Source organism: Microcaecilia unicolor, chromosome 5, assembly GCF_901765095.1.
Source record: "Microcaecilia unicolor chromosome 5, aMicUni1.1, whole genome shotgun sequence".
In the NCBI taxonomy this organism is placed as follows: domain Eukaryota; kingdom Metazoa; phylum Chordata; class Amphibia; order Gymnophiona; family Siphonopidae; genus Microcaecilia; species Microcaecilia unicolor.
In genome coordinates this window covers 59,228,738-59,253,082 of record NC_044035.1, presented here as the reverse complement: position 1 = coordinate 59,253,082, position 24,345 = coordinate 59,228,738, and the positions used below count along the sequence as shown (strand labels likewise).

Here is a 24,345-nt window from a genome sequence, read left to right as displayed (position 1 = left end):
CATAAAATTCATAGGTATTTGCAACTGAAGGTTCATGGTGCCTAATCTCAGCCCTGGATCCAATTGATTTGGGAACCAAAAGGAGCAGGATGAACTGCTGGTTCAGGGGAAAAAAACGTTCTAATAATTAATGAACATAAATGTACTCAGCTCTTATTATTGTTTCTTTTCTCTATAAAATGCCTGAAGATATTCATGCACTTGCCTATTTTTGTGACAATATAATCAATAGAAATAAAACTAACTAAAACATGGGAAAGAAAATAAGATGATACCTTTTTTTATTGGACATAACTTAATACATTTCTTGATTAGCTTTCGAAGGTTGCCCTTCTTCTTCAGATCGGAAATAAGCAAATGTTGGTAGATGACAGTATACATAAGTGCAACATCAAAGCATTCCAGTGACAGTATAACAGGATGGGGGTGGATAGATGAGAGACAGGAAGAGTCGGGTGGATGAGGGACAGGGAGATATGCATGGAGACAGGAGGGTGACAAAACAGTACAATTGTATGGTTTATAATGAGCTAGAAAACCCAGATCTTTGTTAAGTCCTGTCTGGTGGGTGTCAAAATATTCAATCATTTTGACTTCAAAGGTCTTACGTTCCTGTATTGTTTTAGTTACCTTTCAAGATTCTTACTATGAAATCACTGGTACAGTGTTCTGGTTTTGTAAAGTGCTGCCCCACAGGGGTGGAATCCTGTCTGTGACAATATAAAGATTACTGTGCTCTTACTATTACAGCCAGCTCAGGCAGGTGGTATAATCAGTTTTATCCTAATCCCAAACCTTTACTGGAATGAAGAAAATCTAATGGCATAAGCAGGGCTTCTGATTTTAGGTAAATATTTGTTTCCACCAACAAAGATACTGAGCAATATTTACTGGGCACAAAAACACAGATAAACATTGCTTTCCTGTAGCCTCAAAGAACCACTAATTAGCTAAAAAATAAACATCTAACTTTATAATATATAAACACCTAAGAATAAATGTTCTAGATATAAGTGATGTCATATGATTCAATTCAATCTGGAACACCTGTCGCAGCAAAGCAGTTTCACTTTGTTTTGCTGCCCTGTGGGAACCACTACTGTGCTGCTCCCTCTGACATCAGCAGTAGCCAGTAGCTAAAGTTATAGAGGGCACAGTCAGTGAGTGAATGCAGATTCTCGCTTAAATTAATGAATAGAATCCAGTTAATACAAAATACAGCTCCTTGATTAGTATTTAGGAAGTCAAATATGATCATGTTTCTCCATTGCTGATCAATCTTCATTGATCAGCAATGATTGTCTTTGAGAGCTGTTACTTAGTTTTTAAATTCTTAGAGGGATATTCACCGGAGAATTTGTGCTTTTCTATCCAATTATTGAGTTCCTACGGTCTTCGTCATAACGCGGACTGCTTTCTTTTGTGTTTTCCTTCTGTGAAAGGATTGAAATTGAAGTCATTTCATGAGAATTCATTTCTCCATCAGTCTGCAAAGACGTGGAACTCTTTACCATGAAAGATATATTTAATTTTTTTTTATCTTCAGTTTTTGGTCTTGACAGCTGAAAAGAAGTAAGAGATAATGGCTGATAGGGAAGCAAGAAAGGAGATAGAGATGAAAAACAGGCTAGACCAGTGGTTCTCAAACCTGGTCCTGGAGGCACCCTAGCCAGTCAGGTTTTCAGGATACCCACATTACATATTTATGAGAGAGATTTGCATGCACTGCCTCCACTGCATGCAAATCTATCTCATGAATATTCATTGTAGGTATCCTGAAAACCTGAGTGGTTGAGGTGCCTCCAGGACCAGGCTGGCACAACCATGTGTATAAATGAGAGTGGGATGTTTGACCACGGAAATTCAAATCCTGGAGACAAGAATCTTAAAAAGCTTGTTTATTGATGAAAAGACTCGACACAACTGTTGTGTTTCGGCCGTCAGGCCTGCATCAGGAGTCTTGCTCAATAATGTGTTGTTTATTGAGTCTCAGATGCCAGGAAGAACAGCTGATATGTGCAGTAGGTAGCACATGATGTGATGATCTGTTGTACGGGTCTTTAGAAAGACCTTTGGTGATAAGCTTGCTAGTAGACAAATCGAGTGTCGTAAAAAGCACGTTATTGAGCAAGACTCCTGATGCAGGCCTGACGGCCGAAACACAACAGTTGTGTCGAGTCTTTTCATCAATAAACAAGCTTTTTAAGATTCTTGTCTCCAGGATTTGAATTTCCGTGGTCAAACATCCCACTCTCATTTATACACATGGTTGTGCCAGCCTGGGGTGCCATATACTCATTAGTGTAAGATGCTAAATCTTGGCTTCAAATTTTATAACTCTGGGGGGAGAAAAGAGCAAAGCCTTATGGCATATAGAATGTGTATGTTCCGCACTGCATTTTGATGATCTCAAGAAAATCATATGAATGTACTTTCACTGGGGAGACTTGATGATGTTCTGAAGGACTGGCAGAAAACTATGAAACCTTTATGTTTAATCAGCTTGTTCAAATTCGCACCAGGTTGATCATAAACAAAAGTTGTTACTATCTCATGACTTCATATTGGCTTTTCTGACATTAAGGGTCTCAGTCTAAATTCCAGTGAGCAGATTTCCATCATTAAAACCAATCGGACAATTGAGAATAATAGGCATGACATAAATATTAATAGTGTAGCATAACCAGTCCCTTAGTGGACTGTATGCTGCAGTTCCAAGGGCATATAGATTTTTGAGGCTCTAATCTCTCCATGCCTCCTGTTGGAGAGTCCTAAAGAGAAGATCAGTCTCCAAGGCTCTAGTTCACTGGTCATCAACCCAGTGGTAATTTGAAGTAGCTGCTTAAACATAAAGGTTTCGTAGTTTTCTGCCAGTCCTTCAGAACATCAAGTCTCCCCAGTGACTGAAGCCTAGTCATTTGCACTTGTAATAAAGAATCTTCTGCCTTCCATCGTCCACATCGCTGTTTTTTGTTTGGTTTCATTGCATTGAGAGATGTGTCCTCCTAGTTTTTCTGTTGCAGTAACTTAGAGTGTCTCAGACGAGTGTGATATTTAATTATATCCAGTACACTGAGCACATATGAGCCGTACATCATAGAAACTTCACAGAGAAAATGACTTTCATCTCCAGTTGGCCTCTTCTACATAAAAACTCTTTTATACTAAATGCACAGCCCGGTCTATAGGTAAACCTGTGTATGCACTGAGGTTTGTGCACCAGTATTAAAACTGTATTGTATTTCTTCTTTGTTGCAGATGTGCTTGAATCGCAAGTGCCAAAATATCAGTTCTTTCAGTGTTCATGACTGTGCCACAAAATGCCACGGACACGGAGTAAGAATCACCAGAGCATTTTCAAACCATCAATATGTAGTTCAGTAATAGGACAATTCTAAAAGCTGTTTTTGCCTTAATATCGTGCTTTATGAGGGCAGTTTTATAACAGGACAATCACTCTGTGCAACAAAAAATGTGCATAATTCCCCAGATTCTATATATGGTGCCTGAAAATCCACGTAGAAACCAAAGCGTATTCTATGACAATGTGTATAACTTAATTGAGTAACTAGCTAAGCAGCACTGTTAACTGGATGTTAACAAGCCATTATCAGCACTAATTGGCATGAACTGAGATTTATGCACATAACTCGCTAAGTGTATTCTTTAACCTGGTGTTCCTAAATTCTAAGGGCCTCGTTTAATAAGCCACGCTAGAGGAGCGTTAGTGCTTTTAGCGCGCGCTAACTGTGTAGGCACCCACAATATTTCTATGGGCACCTACACAGCACACGCTAATTCTGTGCATGCGCTAAAAACGCTAGCGCACCTTAGTAAACAGGGCCCTAAGTCACATAGAGGGGAATAATCGAATGGTGCCGGCGAAATAGATCGTTGGCGATCTATTTTGGCGGCGATGCAACAGCTGGCCGGAACCGTATTATCGAAAAAGATGGCCAGCCATCTTTTCTTTCGATAATACGGTTTGGCCCAGCCAAATGCCAGAGTTCGCTGGGTTTGAGATCGCTGGTTTTGTTTTTCAGCAATAATGGAAAAAATGCCGGCCATCTCAAACCTGGCGAAATCCAAGGCATTTGGTCATGGGAGGAGCCAGCATTTGTAGTGCACTGGTCCCCCTCACATGCCAGGACACCAACCGGGCACCCTAGGGGGCACTTCTAAAATTTTTTTTTAAATGCACAAATAGCTCCCAGGTGCATAGCTCCCTTACCTTGGGTGCTGAGCCCCCCAAATCCCCCCCCCCAAACCCACTCCCCACAACTCTACACCATTACCATAGCCCTTATGGCTGAAGGGGGCACCTACATGTGGGTACAGTGGGTTTTGGGTGGGGGGGTTGGAGGGCTCAACACTTAGCACCACAAGTGTAACAGGTAGGGGGGGATGGACCGGGGTCTGCCTGCCTGAAGTGCACTGACTGCACCCATTAAAAACTGCTCCAGGGACTTGCATACTGCTGTCAGGGAGCTGGGTATGACATTTGAGGCTGGCATACAGGCTGGCAAAAAAGGTTTTTATTTTTATTTTTTTAGTGTGGGAGGGGGTTGGTGACCACTGAGGGAGTATGGGGAAGTCATCCCCTATTCCCTCCGGTGGTCATCTGGTGAGTTGGGGCACCTTTTTGAGGCTTGGTCGTGAAACTAAAAGGACCAAGTAAACCCGGCAAAATACTGATTAACGCCGCTTTGTTTTTCCATTATCCGCGAAAGCCGGCCATCTGGTAGCCATGCCCATGCCCGCCCATGTCCCGCCTTCGCTACGCTGCCGACATACCCCCTTGAACTTTCGCCGGCTCGGCGATGGGAAAGCAGCGATGGTGTCAAAAAAGCAGCTTTCGATTATACCGATTTCGCCGCTTTTGAGAGATCGCCAGCCATCTCCTGATTTATGTCGGAAGATCGCCGGCAATCACTTTCGAAAATAAGCCTGATAGTTGAAAAAGGGGCGGGTGTGGGTGTTTCTAAAATCTATGCGTATTATTATAGAATATACCGGGTCTGCATTATTTTAGGTGTTGGGATTTACACCAAATAAAGCGTGGCCTAAATGGATGTGACCAAATTTGGTCACGTGGTGAGCCGCCCAGCGAATACTATATGTACTGTGCGGAAGTTTATTCTATTCTATAAAATTTAGGCATACTTTAGAGAATACGCTTAGGTGTAATTTTCTCCGCATGGACTTTCAGGCGCCATATATAGAATCTAGCCCTATGCCTATTTTATAAAGGGAAATACTTTAGGCTATAAAGTTCACTACTTCAGCAGGGGAACATGAACATGCCATTCAATTCACCTTTCCCCCTGCAAAATAACATTTTAAATAGATAGTAGACGCACTTTGCTATTTCTAAATAGAATATTTTTAAAAGGTTTACAATTTTTTGAGGGTTGCTCCAATCACCATTTATATATATATGAGCATCTGCCATAATTCTTCATAGGTCCTTCTTATATTTTTTATATCTTCAAGGTGTATTCAAAAGAAGTGGAGGAGTGGCCTAGTGATTAGAGCACCAGTCTTGACATCCAAAGGAGGCCAATTCAAATCCCACTGCTGCTCCTTGTGATCCTGGGCAAGTCACTTAAACCCTCCATTGCCTCAGATACAAACTTAGATTGTGAGCCCTCCAGGGACAGGGAAATACTCAGTATACCTGATTGTAACTCACCTTGAGCTACTACTGAAAAAGGTGTGAGCAAAATCCAAATAAATTAAAAAAATAAAATAAATACATACCCTCTGATATTCAGCTGATAGCAGGCAGCACAATTAGGTGAGCAGCATTGAATATCTGGTTTCAGTTTTGTCAGCAGCAACTTAACCGGTTAAGCTGATATTCAGCAATAACGGGCCCTTTTACTAAGCCATGTAGGCGCCTACGCGCACCCAATGTGAGCCAATTTGGGACTACTGCATGACCCAGGCGATAATTTCATTTTTTACATGCGTCCACTACGCGCGCCAGAAATTTTCCGGCGCGTGGCAGTAACCGGGTGATAATCAGCAGTGTATGCACACTGACAATTACCGCCTGGTTAATGCATGAGACTTTACCGCTAAGTCAATGGTTGGTGGTAAGGTCTCAGGCCCAAAATGGACACACACCAATTTTTATTTTGCTGCACGAAAAGGCCTTTTTTGCAGGTGGGCTGAAAAATGGATCCCCGTGCGTCCAATACATGCGTCCACACCAGCACAGGCCATTTTTCAGTGCACCATAGTAAAAGGACTCCTAACCGGTTAAGTGCTTAGCAGTTAAAAATAGGCCTTCTATTTATGTGGCCTATCTTAACTGCTAAACTTAGCTGGTTAGCGCTGAATATTTGCACTTAACCAGCTTAGTCGCACAACATAGCCAATTAGAAGCTAGCTGCTGAGCGCTAATATTCAGTGGCGATATCTGATTACCTTGCTCTGAATATTAGCGGGTAGCTGACTATCCGCCTTATTTTCGAAAGAGAAAGACAACCATATTTCGAACCAAATCTGGAGATGGGCGTCTTTCTCCTGTAGGCACCCAAATCGGTATAATCGAAAGCCGATTTTGGGCGTCTTCAACTGCACTCCGTTGCGGAAACAGCCAAAGTTGACGGGGGCGTGTTGGAGGCGTGGTGAAGGCAGGATTGAGGCGTGTTTATCGGCCGAGGAGAGATGGGCGTCCTCGGCCGATAATCGAAAAAAGAAAGGCATTTTTAGCGCGAATTTGAGTCCCAAAAAAGTGCCCTAAATGACCAGATGACCACCGGAGAGAATCGGGGATGACCACCCCTGACTCCCCCAGTGGTCACTAACCCCCTCCCACCCAAAAAAAACAACTTAAAAATTTTTTTTTACAGCCTGTATGCCAGCCTCAAATGTCATACCCAGCTCTATGACAGCAGTATGCAGGTCCCTGGAGCAGTTGTTAGTGGGTGCAGTGGACTTCAGCCAGGTGGACCCAGGCCCATACCCTCCTACCTGTTACACTTGTGGTGGTAAATGGGAGCCCTCCAAATCACCCCTAAAACCCACTGTACCCACATCTAGGTGCCCCTCTTCAGCCATAAGTGCTATGGTAATGGTGTAGAGTTGTGGGGAGTGGGTTTTGGGGGAGATTTGGTGGGCTCAGCACCCAAGGGAAGGACGCTATGGACTTCAGAGGTAGTTAACTTTTTTTTTAATTGTTACAAGTGCCCCCTAGGGCCACCCGATATGATCATTTTTCACTTAAAGCTGCATCAGGGTATTGATACCTGAAGAGCTCAGGGTAACATCTCACACAGACATTCTTGGAAATTTCAGGTATATTTAAAATACTTATTTTGAATATACCTTGAAAATATAAAAAATTATAAGAAAGACCTATGAAGAATTATGACAGATTCTCATAAATATAAATGGTGATTGGACCAACCTTCAAAAAACTTCAGAATCTTAAAAAATATTCTATTTAGAAAAAGTAGGAGTGTCTACTATGTATTTAAGAAATTATTTTGAAGGGGGAAAGGTGAATTGAATGGTATTTTTTTTTAATGGAACTTATGTGCCTATCTGACTTCTTAACATCCCTGGAAAATTACACATGATCGGAGGTTCACGCCAACATCCCAGCAAAGTGTATCTGTTGTATGTAAGTCCTAAATCCACCCCTAGGAATGCCTACATATATATTGTGTAAAAATACATGCTAAGAAGCTGCTAGCATGTACTTTCACCCATGTATACTACAGAAAATGTTATTTTATTTATTTGTTACATTTGTATCCCACATTTTCCCACCTATTTGCAGGCTCAATGTGGCTTACATAGTACTGTAAAGGCATTCGCCTAGTCCGGTAGGGAAACAAGTACAAGGTGATGTTGTGGTCGGATAAAGGTGCATGTGTGTCAGGTACAATGGGGGTCGAAGAGAATAAAGGTTGTATAGTGTCCATTACGAGTTTTGGGTTTGTTGTGTTGCAGAGTGTAGGCATTTATGTTGGGTCGGTGGGGTATGCCTTTTTGAACAGGTAGGTTTTTAGTGATTTCCTGAAGTTTAAAGTTTAAATATGGAGCCCGATATTCATTAAAAGTGTCACATCCATCGCTCCCTCCGGCTGCTCCTCCACGGGAAGCAGGAGACGGCATCCGCCACAACGAAGGCCGGCTTTCTTGAGGCCACGGCGTGGAGCCGGGCCGCGCCGAGGTGATGGCCGCCCAGTCCGGGGCCGAGGCAGGAAGCTGGCGATCGCGGCTGCCGGTCTCTCGATCACCGGCTATGGGGGCTGTGTTTGCGCCAGTAGGGGAAATGGCGCCGAGGCGCGATGGCTGGTGTCTCCTTCACTCTCGGGCGCGGGAACCCGAAGCTCCGCCTCAGAGGAGTTACATTGGGAGGCCAGTACGGTAGTCCCGCCTGGGAGGTCAGACAGAGCCAATCAGAAGGGTTCTGTCGATACCAGGTTCTAATTGGCCAGCTATGCCTACGAGGGCCGGGCGGCTGATGCTGAACAGTATTTAAGGAACGGGCCCGAGATAGGACATTGCTTCAGGTTTTGTTCCCGAGGCCAGTCTCCGTTTGTTCCTGTGCTCCGTTGGTTTCCTAGTGCTTCTGGTTTTGACTTTTGGACTGTTCCTGGTTTTCCCTGCTAGCCGCCTGCCTTGACCTCTTGCCTGATTCTGACTACGTTGCTAGCCGCCTGCCTTGACCTCTTGCCTGATTCTGACTACACTGTTAGCTGCCTGCCCTGAACTGCTGCCTGTTATTGGACGTCTCCATTTTCCATCTGCCCTCTTCTCTCCTGGTCCCAGTCCGGGTCAGTTCGTCAACCCCGCGGCTCCTGAAGTCCCGTTGACCGTCTGCAGCTGGGGGCTCAACCCTTGGTGAATGGCGGTCGCCGCGGGTGAAGACTTGGGGTTGCACGGCTGTCCTTTGAGGTCCTTCGGGGCCTTACGGGACCTAAGGGCTCACCTTCCTTGCGGACAAGACAGAAAGTTATCCAAGTAGGAATGGCTCCTACCTAGATAAGTGACAGTCACCAGGGCCAGGCACTAATTTTCAGTGGCATTATCTGGATAATTCTGCTGAAAATCATTACTAACCACCCCGGCGCAATCTGAGGTGGTCCAAAGGGGAGCCAACTTGTAGCCTGAACTCATCAAGGTACTGCTAATATTTAGCCTTGGTATTCGAATAAGTAACCAGGTACGATAAGACCACTTTTTTCCCATACTCAAGTCCCAAAGGGTGGCTTATACCCATTTATTTTGTGCCAGGATCTCAGTTCCAGCTGGCGCTGAATATCCAGATATAAGTTTAAATGCCACAGTCAGCATTTTAAAGCAAAACTAGACTATATATATATATATATATATATATATATATATATATATATATATATATAATTCTCACCTCCAACGTTCTATGCGTCTTGCTGCCTGTGTCCTTGACTTCTTCAGAGTTGGTCTGCTAGGCTCTGCAGCACAGGCTGACGTCACCGTAGCCATTGTGGCCACACCCCTGGGGGCGGGGTTGTTCTGGGAGTGGGTGGGGCGGGGATAGCGATGGGAAAGAGCAGGGCAGGCGGCAGCAGCCAGGCCGCGGCGATCAGGAGCCGCACCCTCCGCCGGCTCATCAGGCGCCCATAGCACAGCGGGAAGAAAACTCGGAAGGAGGGACTGACCCTGAAACAGCACTGACTATGGGAATCGCCAGTGCCAAAGGGAGAACGGTGCTTCAGGGCAGTAAGGTGACCACGCGGACGGGGAGAGCAGGCAGGAGAGGCACATAGGTACCATTTCTTCTTAAAACCCGGGGAGGATGGCGAAGTCCACTGTAAGCAAGGAAGCCCATTTGGTAAATCTGTTTCCACTTCCTCCCCCCCTCGGCGCATCACCTAAGCCCCCCCCCCCCCCCGAGTGCATTCTTGCCTGCCATGTGCACGCTGCTGAGGGGGTGTTGGCTCCGCTGGTTCCCTGCTCCCTCTGCCCCGCACAACCTTTTGCTACCTCATGATTTTGCTCTTTCCCTCATAACATTGCTTATCTTTTTTGCAGCTCTCATCCCCATGCTGACCCCTTGCCCTTCACCCCCCTTCTCCACCAGTAGCACTACCTGCCCCAACCCTTTGCTCTCCTCTCCCTGTAGCATTGCTATGCAGTCTGAGTGGAGGAGTAGCCTCGGAGGGAGGGAGGGAGACCCTGAAACTCAGAAGGAGGGAGGGAGACCCTGAAACTCGGAGGGAGGGAGGGAAACCCTGAAACTCGGAGAGAGGACCCTGAAACTCGGAGGGAGGGGGACCCTGAAACTCAGAGGAAGGGAGGGGGATCCCTGAAACTTCGGAGGGAGGGGGGGACCCTGAAACTGGGAGGGAGGGAGGGAGGGAGGGACCCTGGAACTTCAGAGGGAGGGACCCTGAAACTCGGAGGGAGGGAGGGACCTTGAAACTTTGGAGGGAGGGAGGGGGGACCCTGAAACTCAGAGGGAGGGAGACCCTGAAACTCGGAGGGAGGGGGGACCCTGAAACTTGGAGGGAGGGAGGGAGGCCCCTGGCACACACTCTCATTCTCACACACATACTCTCTCTCACACAGACACACTCGCACACAGTCTCACTCTCTGTCACACACACACACTCGCACATTCACTCTCTCTCACAGAGTCACTCTCACACACACTCTCTCAAACACGCACACTCTGAGGAAAACCTTGCTAGCACCCGTTTCATTTGTGTCAGAAATGGGCCTTTTTTACTAGTATATATATAATGTCTATGTTTATGAACTTAGGCAAGATCATTTACACCAGCCATACAGCTGGTATGAATAGGAATAAAATGGGCCCTGCTGCAGATAACCTGAGCTAAGCTTTAGTAAAAGACCCCCATATGTTAGGCCATTTTACCCAAGGTAAATAATTTTGAAAACTGTGCTTCCCATAACGATTGATATCTTTATAAATGTTTCAGAAAAAGCATATGGAGCCCACAAGTATAACATAACGTGGAGTTCTTCATGCAGCATGGAATCTCTTTAGTGCAAAAGCTGAACTGACAAAGATACGGATCACAGTCCTTTCAAAATCGGTGCAAAAATAATTATGATTCTTTGCACTTCCATTGGCTGTGGAGAACAAAGCTATTTTGAAGTGATACTGTAATTATTTTGAAGTGATGCTGTAGCTACTGACTACTTTCAAATGAACACCTGTGACAGTAAAATCGTGGCTGCATAAATGAAAGTATTCCATGGCACCATATCTTCACAAATGTAATCTTATTGGAAACATTTAATAGGCTAAAGGAAATCACATTAAAATAGCATGAGACCAGAAATAATCATATTATGTTGGACATGAGTTTAAAAATCAATCTATGGCACTACAATATATCAGTCTGTAATAGCATCTTTCATAAATGTGCACGACTCATTAATAGATTAATTTGATAGTTAATTTCCTGCCGCCTTTATTACAGAAACATATCTACATGTAAATGACAGCATTTACACATGTATATTGCATACACATGCAAATGCTCATTTCAAAAAGCTGCTGCTTACATATTCAGATGTAGCCACATAAAGATTTCAAAGTATTAGAGATCTATTATTCATGTCAGAGAGATTTATTATATATGTGTTCAGGAAAAGCACCAACCTTTACTAAAAAAAATATACACTGGAAAATATTTAAGTAAACACACTCAGAAAATTAAGGAAGAACTAAGGGGCCCTTTTACTAAAGGGTTGGCACGCAGCAACAGGCTTGCCGTGCGCCAATCCGGAATTACCGCAGGAGCCTGGTGGTAGTTCCCACCCCCAGCGCGTGCCATTTCCGGCGCTGCAAAAATATTTCTATTTTTGTAGCACCTGGGCTTACCCAGTGGTAATCGGGCAGCGCCTCACACTGCCCGATTACCACAGGGTTAGTGTGGGAGCCCTTACTGCCACCTCAATGGGTGGCGGTAAGTGCTCCCCCCCCCCCCCCCCCCCCCGAAATGGCCGTGGAGCAAATGGTTCACTTACCGCACGGCCATTTCTTTAAAAAAAAAAAAGAGACAGCCTTTTACATGCCGCGGTAAAAGGGGACCTCAGCGCACATCGAAAACATGGTAAAAAGACCCCTAGGTTCTTATTCTGTATTTGAAGAGCTTTTATTTACAGATACTTACAAGGTAGGCATTCATTACAGCACTCACCTTTGGGATAAGTACATAAGTACATAAGTAATGCCACACTGGGAAAAGACCAAGGGTCCATCGAGCCCAGCATCCTGTCCACGACAGCGGCCAATCCAAGCCAAGGGCACCTGGCAAGCTTCCCAAACGTACAAACATTCTATACATGTTATTCCCGGAATTGTGAATTTTTTCCAAGTCCATTTAGTAGTGGTTTATGGACTTGTCCTTTAGGAAACCGTCTAACCCCTTTTTAAACTCTGCCAAGCTAAAAAGGGGTTAGATGGTTTCCTAAAGGACAAGAAGATTGTACATCAAGTTAAGAGGCATGTCTTGCTACTGTAATTGCATTGCCCCTGGCTTTCTTCTACTCCAGTCTCAGTTCAGTTGCAGGGGCCATAGAAGAAACATTCACACGGCAGTTCCAGTCAGATTCCTAGGATTTGAGAATCCTACTGCATGCCTCTTCACTGACTTCTCACAAGGATATGATGGAGTCTTAATCAGACCATGGTCCTGAATCTATAGATGTCACTGTCATTTGTGTTCAGTACTGAATGTCTTTACGCTCTTTTGAAGGTATGCAATAATAGGAAGAACTGTCACTGTGAAGCAGACTGGGCACCTCCATATTGTGACAAACCAGGGTTTGGAGGAAGTGTTGACAGTGGACCAATCAGAGTGGCAGGTTAGTAAATGGGTATATACTGTAGAATCAGCTTTTTACTTTTTTGTTGTGCACTTGCTTTAATGATCCAGTTTTGGTTAACAGATATGTGCTGTAAAGAGGATCCTGTGAGGCAGATACCATAATAAAATGGAGTTAAAATTGTATTGCACAACTTCTTACAGCCAAGTCATTTCTGAAGCCTGCAGTTTTTCTTCATAAGTTCCAAAGATCTTCATTTACATGGTGAATTAATTTAGTCAATCCATATAATTTGAAAAGAGAAAACAAAGCTTAATAAAAAATGTTGTAGGAGGGAATTAGGCTTTGGGAATGTGTCTGTGCTGACAGGGTCACACATATTCAATATTACCAAGCACAAATGATAATTAATGACATAAGTGGAGGAACTATGATCCTAAACAACATGATTTCACAAGGAGAAAATCTTGCCAAACAAATTTGATTGATTCCATTGAAGATTTAGTAGATCGGGGGTGCTATTGATGTGGCCTGTTTGGCTTTTGGGAGTCGAGCAGTGGGCTGAGAACCAGAAGGCCCAGTTTCAAACCCCTGGGAGACTCCTTGTCACTTAACCCTCCATGCCTCAGGAGAGGGCAGTGGCAAACCATGAGGGATGAGTCCCTCATTGCATGCTCACCAGGAAATTGAAATCAACTCTTGACGCAGTAGATTTGGATTTCAGTAAAGCTTTTGACATGTTCCACATTAGTGAGTAAGCTAGCCAGTCTGGGAGGTGGAACACAATCATAAACCAATTCATAGGAGTCAACTTCTCAAAAATATTGGGAGTGCTAAACTCAACACAAATTACCTCTCCCTGGATACAATGAAGGAGTTTGTTCAGTACTGAGAGGTGCTCAAGCATATACTACATCTGCAGAGGTGGCACCTATGCATGTAAATAAGATTCAGATTTGCAGGCAAATGCCTTGAAAGTATAGCCAAATACAACTTTTATAAGCTAGGACCCGTTTTGATAAATTCAAATCCACATGCTGGACCATTTCTCCACCATGTCTGGAAAAAAGGGGGGGTTGGGGCCGGGAAATGGATGTGCAGCAAAATTAATGTTCTACTCAATGTGGAAACTTAAACGTATAAAACCTTTCTTCCCAATGGAAATTTTTCGAAACCTAATAGAATCAATGGTCCTAAGCCATGCAGACTATTGCAACGGAATTTATGCGGGATGTAAAGAACGACTCACAAAAAAACTCCAAACCGCCCAAAACAGAGCAGCCAGGCTGATATTCGGCAAAACACGATTTGAAAGTGCTAACCCCCTCCGAGAAAAGCTGCATTGGCTCCCAATCAAAGAACGGATCATCTTCAAAATCTGCACCCTGATCCACAAAATTATCTACGGCATAGTCCCAGGATACATGACAGACCTTATAGACCTACCAACCAGGAACAGAACCGGATCATCAAGAACATACCTAACCCTACATTACCCGAACTGCAAAGGACTCAAATACAAAACAACTTATGCATCTAAGTTCTCCTACTTAAGCGCACAACTATGTAACGCACTCCCAAAAGCTATGAAAACAATCCATGACCACCTAAACTTCAGGAAATCACTAAAAACCAACCTCTTCAAAAAGGCTTACCCCATCGATCCAAAGTAAACCCCCACACCAGGCAACACAGCAATACCAATGATCGTACTGGACAATATACAATCTTCATTCCCTCCCTCCTCATTCGACCACAACATAACCTTGTATTTGTTTCTCAACCGGACCTGGCGAACGCCTTTATTGTACTATGTAAGCCACATTGAGCCTGCAAATAGGTGGGAAAATGTGGGGTACAAATGTACCAAATAAATAAAATAAAACCAGCATCCGTCTATTTATGGCCTGAGACCTTAACGCCACCCACTGACTTAGCAGTAAGGGCTCACAGGTTACCCATGCGATTGCCATCCAGCAAGCGCCAGCTGCTGATTACCACCGGGAATGCCTGCACAATAGAAAATAGAAAATAATTTTCTACGCAGGTTTTCAGCGTGCACCAAACTCGAAATTACTATCAGGCGCACGTGCTAGCCTGATGGTAATTCCGATAATATGCGTTGCACATGCCTAGGCCCTTACTCGCCTTTGTAAAAGGGCCCCTCAATGTGTAATTAAACTCTGGAATTCATTGCCAGAGAATTGATAAAAGCAGTTAGCTTAGCAGAGTTTAAAAAAAAAGTTTGAATAATTACCTAAAAAAAGTCCATAAGCCATTATTAAGATGGACTTGGAAAAATCCACTGCTTTTTTCTAGGATAAGCGGCATAAAAGCTGTTTTACTGTTCTGGCACCTTGCCAGGTACTTGTGACCTGGATTGGCCACTGTTTGAAACAGGATACTGGGCTTGATGGACCTTTGGTCTGTCCCAGTATGGCAATGCTTATGTTCTTATAGATGCTTCACCTTTCCTAGGGTCACCAAAGAGGGCAAACAGCCTATTAGGCCTCCTAAATTCACTGGTTCTTGACCAATAACAGTGGATTGCTGGTCTGACATCCAACGTAAGACAACACCCATGCCTATCGTCATCACTTGACAGTTTAAACAGCAGCAAAGAAATGAATTAAGATGAAATGGAATAAACACCTTAGGAAAAAAGGAAGGAACTAGTTGGAGAACTACTTTCTCTTCTGAAAACACTAAGAATGGCTTTAGACAGAGAAGAAACTGCCACTGTGAAACTCTTTTCACTGAACAGTTCGCCACCGGAAACACTGTCTTCAAGGTAAGATCTTTTGGAATCTTGTAAAGGCTAAAGAAAGGATGTGCCAAGGCTGACAAGATCAAATTAAGATTCCTAGGAGGCATTCCTGCAGCAATCCTCTATAACAGGCCACAGACGCTATATGAACCCTAAGGGAAGCGAGCACCAGACCCTCATCAAAAACATCCTGAAGGAACTTCAATACCTCCGAAACTGAAGCTCTTAATGGAGAGACCTAGTGCTCCAAACACCAACCTTCAAAAATTCTCCAGACTCTCATGTACATCGTGCAGGCTCCAATCTCAAAATGGGTGCCTCAACCTGCAGCAGCAGTCTCACGAGACTGCCACTAGAGATTGTGGCAGCCATTTTGGTGGCAGAGAGGATACAGGCAAGAATGACTGGACATCCCCCCTCCCCGTCCACCCATTAAGACTACCAGGGATAGAAGGTAGTTCCGGAGATGTGAGGGGAGCTCGCTGTGTATATAGGTGGGGGGGGGGGGGATTCCCTTATATGGCAAATGGCCCTGCCTGGATCATCCCAGGATGCACCGTGTGAGGTTGGGTGCCACCATTTTGCAGATGGCAGCTCAGGAGGCAGGGCATTGCTCATGCCTCCTTTAAGGTATGGGGCCAGGAAGCCTAGGTAATGGGTCTTAGGGTAGATGGGGGTTCCAGTAAACTACCAGGAAATTTTGGGGGGTGGATAGGTAGGATGGAGGGGAGCCACTAGACTACCAAGGAATTTTGTGAGTTGGAGGGGGCTACTAGACTACCATGGCAACTTTGATTTAAATCAGGGGAAGGGGGCCACTGCAGAAAGCAGTCTGGGGCAGGGTGGTCAGGTTGGAGTGAGAGAGGGGGTGCAATGCTTCTCTCAACCAACTCTTCTATGCTGCACTGAACCTGGCACAAAGCTTCCCATGCACAGTGAGTGGGAAAAACATTTATTCAATGCATGGCTATGGGATACTTAATGATCACATTAACATGCATGCGCTGAAACCCTACCTACATTGCTATCCCATGGTAAGACTGTTATGCCTGCGCTAACCATGCGACAAGCTTTCTACATGGGCCTGTTGAGCCCTCTAGGGACAGAAAAATATATACTGTAGCTGAACATACACCACTTCAAGTAGCTTGCAGATGGTATATAAAACATTAAGGGGGAAAGTTATCAAGCAGACTTAAAGGGCTCTAAAGCAGCATGAGTTGCCCTAATGCAGTGAAATTGAGGTCACTGCAGGTTATGTGGATGAGCATTTTCGATATGATGTCTAAGTCCAACTTTGGATGTTTTGCTCAACAGGAACAGGACATATAGCCATTTGGGAAACAGCAAAATGTCTATTTTTCCCCCAAAATGGCCTCTTGCTAGATATTTTTGTGCTCTGTGCATTTATCTTTTAGTTAATTAAAAAAAAACAAAAGACATCCAAATGAAAAATGCACAAAATCAAGTCATTGGGATGTAGGAGAAACCAACACTATTAAGAGGCTGGCCACACAGACATCCCAGCAGAGCAGTGAGGCACCCAAGGGGTCACTGCAGTGGACTTCATCTAAAGCTCCCAGGGACACATCTCACCATTGATCCCTTATATTGTATAGTGAGCCCTCCAATACCCACCAAAAACCTAATGTACCCAGCTATATTCCATTACAATAACCCTTATGGCTGCAGGTGTCACCTATATGTGGGTACAGTAGGTTTTTGGTGGGTTTTGGAGGGCTCACAATTTCCAACACAAGTGTAACTGTTAGATTATGGGCCTGGGCAGTAGTGTAGCCAGACATAGTATTCTGGGTGGGCCTGAGCCCAAACTGGGTGGGCATACAATCTCCCCCCCCCCCCCCCCCCCACATGCACTTTCTGCCCCTGCCCTCATAGTCCCCCCCCCCCTCCATGTACTGTGCTTTTTGCCCTTGCCCCACACCACCGACCCCAAAGACTAAAATAAATACCTGAGCTGGTGGAGGATACCCAAGCCCCGCCAGCTGAAGATGTCATCTGGCGGCCCGAACAAGTGATTTTCCTACCTGCTACAGGCGACGGCACTTTCCACCCATTGCCGCCGTGCTGGCCTCTCCCCTGCTGCAAATGCTCAGTTTTCAGGCGTGTACAATGAACAAGCATGTGTATGGGGGGGGGGGGGGGGTTGGTAGTGTAGCAACGGGTGGAAAGCACTGCCAGCCTCAGCAGGTTGGAAAATCATTTGTTCTGGCCACTAGAGGACATCTTCAGCTGGCGGGGCTTGGGGATCCCCGCCAGCCATAAAGGTGTCAGAATTTTCAGGTGGGCCTGATCCAAAACTGGGTGGGCCCAGGTCCACCTGTGGCTACGCCCCTGGACCTGGGTCCCCTTCTCCACAGTGCACTGCACCAACCACTAGGCTACCCCAGGGATCTGCTTGCTGAACTAATAGGACTGGCTATGACATCTTAGAATGCCATAGAGGCTGGTATGTACTGTTTCTTTTACATCTTTGGGGGTTGGGAGGGGGTCCGTGACCACTGGGAGATTAAGGGTCTTTTATTCCTCTAGTGGTCATCTGGTCATTTAAGGCACTTTTTTGTTGTCTTGGTCATTATTTAAACAGGTCTAGCTCAAAACATCTTAGTTTTTGTCCTAAATGTTTTCGTTTTGTTTCGTTATGGCTGAAAAACGTCCAGGTCTTAGGAACACCCAAATCAGGCCCTTAGCATGCCCCTGACACACTCCTTTGAGATTTGGATGCACTGCAGATGAACTGCTTAGAAAAACATCTGGAAAATGGGTTTCAAAAATACCGATTTGGACATTTTGGTGAGAAAAATGTCCAATGCTGTTTTATGCCACTTTTTAGACATTTTTCTTTTTTGAAAAAAACCGTGTGGAGCCAACATTTGCCTAGGGAGCTTTGCATGTGTGACAGTAAAGACTAGTAGAGCAGTACAAGATCCAGTGACTTGCCGACACTCCAATGCCCTTCCGGGGCAAAGAGAAAAGAGCGGCAAGGGAAAGTTTCCCCCTTCTCACACTGTGCAGATGTCGGGACCAATGTCAGCTTCTTTAATGGAGCAGGAATACGCAATAAGGTCAGGTAGGCTCCTCTTTCTGCTCTTGCCAGACTCAGGAAGCCAGAGGCCAAAGGAACACTGGATTTCCATAAGGGCCCAAAGAGATAGGAAGGAATCCACACCAAAAGGTATCCGATGCTCAGCACACTGGATAGACTTTTGTCCAAGGGATGGGGAGAAATGACGGGCAGGCACCAGGTTCATCCTTGTCCTGAAATGTAGGTGTTGGAACTGTTTGCTCAAGCACCATTCCCTCTCCAAGTTTCAGGTACTTAGCATTGTCTCAACACTCCCTGATACTGTGGCTATGCCATGTTGGCGGGGGGGGGGGGGGGGGGGAGGGGAAGAAGGAGGAGTCAGAAACTGCAGAGGTTTTAAGACTTGAACCCCAACAATACAAGCATGGGCAGATACAATCCTAAAAACCTTCCTGAGCAGACTCAGTGGACCACATTGGTCTTTCTCTGCTGTCAATCACTATCTTATATATAGGCAGATGGAGGGAAGGCTATTTTAAGACAGACACCTCAAGCTATTCATCCATGTAAATGGCTTTGAAAATTGCTCCTCCCAATAACATAAGGTTGATTAGTAAAATGTTTCCATTCTTCTTTTCATTTTGACGTCTTAGCATATTTCTGTTGACTGAATCACTGATTTGTTTTCCTTTTATTTTACAATTCAAGGCATTCAAATATTTTATTTGGTTTGAGGCTACTGTATCACAATTTGAATTTAATATTTAATAGAAATGAATTATTTGTTTAGTGAGCAAATGTGAAACATGGTTACATAGTTCAAGAAATATAAAACTTTCATTAGTTTCTCAATTTGTTGTGCTCCTTTATTTATTTATTTATTGTTTTGTAAGCTCATTTGTATTCTATTTCAGATAACAGAAGTCTAATCCTGGGGATTATGGGAACCATTCTATGTCTTGGTGTGGCTGCCTTCATTGTGTTCCTCAAAAGAAAGACACTGATTAGAGTGTTCTTTGCCAATAAAAAGACATCCATGGAGAAATTAAGGTACTGTAGATTCAATATTTGCTGTTCTTTTCAAAAACTTGATTGTACGACATGCTATAAACTATTTGAAATCCACAGAATTATTCAATAAATCTGCAAAATCTTCAAATCCCTTGAGCTCCTCTACAAACTAGAAACCTTCCCTCCAATATTCAACGCTATTTAACCAGCCAGGAATGGTTCGTGGCCGGTTAAATAGCTCTTACCTAGTTATCCATAAATATCGCTTAACTAGTTATCCATAAATATCTCCCGCTGAATATTCCCGGTCAGAGCTTACCAGCTAATCGGTTATATCACGCAATACAACCAGCTATCCACTAATATTCAGCACATCGCCGTCTAAGTTTGGCAGCCAGATTGGGCCACAAAATAGCAGGCCTATCTTTAGCCAGTTTAAACTTAACTGGCAAGTGCTGAATATTGGCTTGGCCAGTTAAGTATAAACCGGCCAAAATTAAACCAGATATTCAATGCCAGTCACCAGAAACGGCCCAGCATTGAATAGCCGGGCTGCCTCCTACAGTCTGAATGTCAGCCCCCTGGTGTTGTAATGTAGATGCACACAAACAATTCAAAATCTAGGTCAAACATGGCAGATTGCAGTGTGGTTCAGGTTTTGATGGAATTTTCGGATTTTGCCCACATCTACTAAAGAAATCCTTATCCAGGGTTTCGTGAGAGGATTTGAGAAAAATTCAAACAGAAACTCAAAAAATTCTAGCAATTCAGATTTTCCAAAATGTCAAAATGAAGTTTTCAAATCTTCTTCGTTTCTTCAAAAAAGGTTCATCATACCATGTTGATACACCTTCAGACTTTTTCAATGCTTCTCAAAATGTCTGACACGCCTATTCTGAAGCAGTTAGTACATCTGCTATGTAAAAGCAATGAATGCCTCAATAAAACTGAATGCAATCTTCCCCAACACCAACAGGAAGAACTAATTATCTAACTTTCTGCCACTGAGAAAATAAAGCCTACTCATTACATGCTTTGTTGTATTAGATTGATGATTAGTAAGTCAAACAAATAAAATTAACTGTTTTCTTGTTAATTAATCACTGTGATTCAAAATACAACGTGAAAGGAAAATTCACAGATTAGGAGACAAAATAGCTATCAATAATTTAAAACAATCTGCTGAGAACTTGTTGGGTATCAGAACCTCAAAGAGCACCTTTGGATGAAGTTGGTTTCCATGTGGAAGGTGATTCTATAACAATGCACCTATTTTTTAGGTACCAAAACATGCATATTTGGAACCTCTTTGAAAAGAAATGAAGGCACCTACTTTTCTTTATAGAATGCTAGCATAACAGGTCAAATATGTACCTACATTTTAGGCACAAGCACTTCCACCAGCAATAGAACGGATGTTAAAGCACCTAGATTGTGAAAATACATGCATCAATTAGTGTAGTATTTTCAAAACCTATGTGTGTAACTACGCACTCCGTCTATGTTCTTCCCAAACTCTTCCCACCAGAACGCCCACCTGCAAAGTATGTGCCATCAAGTATTGGTAGGTATTTACAGAATAGCATACGTAAATGCCCAGAATACCAGCATTTTCATGCATACTTGCTGCATAATTCTAGGTGGCACCTTGTAGAATTGCCCGTAACTGGGTACCTCCATTTAGGTACCACAATGCTGCACGGTGATAGGCTATTCTGTAACAGCACCTGGTATCAGTGTACCCAACATTTACACATCCACAGTTACACCAGTCATAGAGCTGGCATAATTGTGGGTACTTAAATGCAACAGGGACACACACAGTGTACTGGGGCGGACTGACCATTGGGGCAACTAGGCAATGCCTGAAGGCCCAGAGGCTCGGCCCAGATGCCCGCCGCACACTACAGCCCTCCCCGGTCCTATCTTTAAAGGTGCTCCACTGGTGATCTAGTGGCCTCTGCTAGGGGGAGCATATTCTTTCCTGCCCATTGTGCTGCCGCTATTCCCCCTGCCTGGCACTGCCATACTTTAAAAATAGCAGCCAAGACTCCTTGCAGAAGACTCATGAGCCTGTCAAGACCTGCAAGACTACCTCAGGAAGTCTCAGCCGCCAATTTGAAAATGCAGCGGCACCAGCAGGCGGGGGAATAGCGGCAGCGCTGCAGGTGGGAAAAAGCATGCTTCCCCCCCCCCTGCAGAGACCATCAGACCACATAGCCCTTCAGGTAAGACTGGGGCAGTGGGGACATCAACTGTGGTGGTAGGGGGGCAGCAGCATGGTGGTAGGGGGTGTCGGGCAGCAGCAGGACAGGAGGCCTAGACCACCCTCAGTGCCCAGGAGCCCAGACCACTCCCAGTCCACCCCCTGCAGCATACCTCTTCCAGAGACATAAAGGACATGAATGGAGGTTGCAGGAAAGTAGACTTAGGAGTAACATCAGGAAATACTTCTTCACAGAGAGTGTAGTGGTCGCCTGGAACACCCTTCCAGGAGAGGTGGTAGAGTCAAAAATGGTGAGCAAATTCAGAAATGCATGGGATAGACACAGGGGATGCCTAAATAGAAAGAGGATGGAAATGCATCATGGCTATTGAAGTGTTATGTTGGGCAAGAGTAGTGGGAACTAAAGTCGAAGCCGGACAGAAGATGGCAAAAGACTGATGAAAATTCGCCAAACCCGGCATGGGTGAACCGAGGCTGATGCCAGATAGATTTTTACAGTCTATGTCACGCAAATGGCAAAAGAGCGGTGAAGCTTTGGAAACTCTAGTGTTGTAGGTCACTTTATTGTCACATGCTGCGAGTGAGGTTTCTATGCAGCTCAGGAGGGAGGGGAAGACATCTTGACTGGTAGGTTGAATACTGTCAACAATACTTGAGGATGATGTATGATTATAAGCAAAATTCCCATTATGTTTGGCTACCTATAGGGTTGGCATGGCGGAGACTTGACAACCAGTGTTTAAGCATGGGTGGCTGGGGCCTGCACAGAGTGGCAGGCAATGGATCTGACCACCTTGTTGGGCAGACAGGATAGACTATGCGGGTCTTGATCTGCTGTCACTTACTATGTTACTCTGTGTTTCTGAGTATTATGTAAGTGAGAACTCTGCCAGTGTCCCACCCATGCTCTGCCCTGTGTATGCCCCCCCCCCCCCGCCCGTACTTGCATGATGTGCTACATAGATGCACCAACACAAAATAGCTCCTAGACAGAATACTGACAAGTATGTGCAAATGTGCACATATCAGTGCGTCAGTGTTAACATTCTGTACTGCACTTTCAAAAAAGATGTAATTAGTATGGAGTCACTCCAGAGGGTGGCTACTAAAATGGTCAGTGGTCTTCGTCATAAAGCATATCGGGGGCAGACTTAAAGATCTCAATATGTATACTTTAGAAGAAAGGCAGGAGAGGGGAGATATGGTAGACTTCTATATACCTCTGAGGGATAAATGCACAGAAGGCGAGTCTCTTTCAATTGAAAGGAACCTCTGGAATGAGGGGGCATAGGATGAAGGTAAAAGGGGATAGACTCAGAAGTAACCTGAGGAAAGGGTGATGGATACATGGAACGGCCTCCTGGTAGAGACGAAGATTGTATCTGAATTCAGGCAAGCTTGGGACAAGTACATAGGATCTCTAAGGGAGAGAAAGGGATAGTAGATGACAAGAATGGGCAGACTGGATGGGCCATATGGACTCTATCTGCCTTCGCTTTTCTATGTTCCTATTTACATACTTAACATACATGTCCCACTATTGAATTGCCTTTCACATATATTTCTCATAAATTAAGGAACTCATCTTCGAAACAGAAAAAACGTCCAAACTGCAGCAAGAAATGGCAGATGGGGTTTTTTGCTAAAACATCCAAATCGCTATTTTCAAAACCAACTTTGAAGACATTTTTCTATGCAGTGCTAACTCCTCTTACTCAACCAATGATCTCAGCTATAGCATATAGTATACTGTTTGAGCTTATTGCAGGCTAAAAAAAAATAGTAAAACACAAGAGGAACATGAAATGCATATAAAGTATATTACACAATTACCCCTGGATTCTATATAGCGTGCCTAAAGATCCACACCGATTCTGTAACAATGCGCACAACTCAATTGGCTTAATAAGCTTATGAGCGCTAATAAAAGCACTTAACTAGCAATAATGAGCACTAATTGGCACTGAATAGAATTTATGCACACAACTCGCTAAGCGTATTCTGTAATGATGTACGCCGAACTTCTAACACATGTAGGCAAAAGGGGCATGGCTATAGGTGGGGAAATAGACGTTTCATGGGCATTCCCTAACTTATGCACCTACTTATAGAATATGGCCCAGTGTACCTAAATCTGCACACCGGGCTTTATGCAACATTTTCGTTGGTGTAAATGGATGCGCGTAGATTTAGGCGCTGAAATATCAACTAAGCGTATTCTATAATCGGTGCCTAAATCTAGGCACCGATTATAGAATATGCTTAGTCGGCACTGATTTCAACTACGATGTTTTAGGCAACATATATAAAATCTCCCCCTTAGTGTACCAGAATGAGGTATCTCGGTGGTCTATGGCACACAGCAGGAAACACACTTATGCCCTAATCTCCATCCCTCTCCCTTTGCATGTCAACTCTGGAAGCGCCCTTTAAAATATGGAGCCCAGGGCAAATTTCCAGTTGCCCCACCCTACTGCCTGTGTGTGCTAT

The 24,345-nt window shown here is 44.3% G+C and overlaps 1 protein-coding gene across 1 annotated transcript in view; it reads left to right on the top strand.

Moving 5' to 3' along the window:
* ADAM12 (ADAM metallopeptidase domain 12) overlaps window positions 1-24,345 on the top strand; it is a 659,141-nt gene that overhangs the window by 600,130 nt on the left and 34,666 nt on the right. Inside the window, exons 17-19 of the mRNA XM_030202952.1 lie at window positions 3,259-3,336; window positions 12,735-12,843; window positions 19,532-19,667. Coding sequence (XP_030058812.1) covers window positions 3,259-3,336; window positions 12,735-12,843; window positions 19,532-19,667 — 323 coding nt within the window. The remainder of the gene's footprint in view (window positions 1-3,258; window positions 3,337-12,734; window positions 12,844-19,531; window positions 19,668-24,345) is intronic.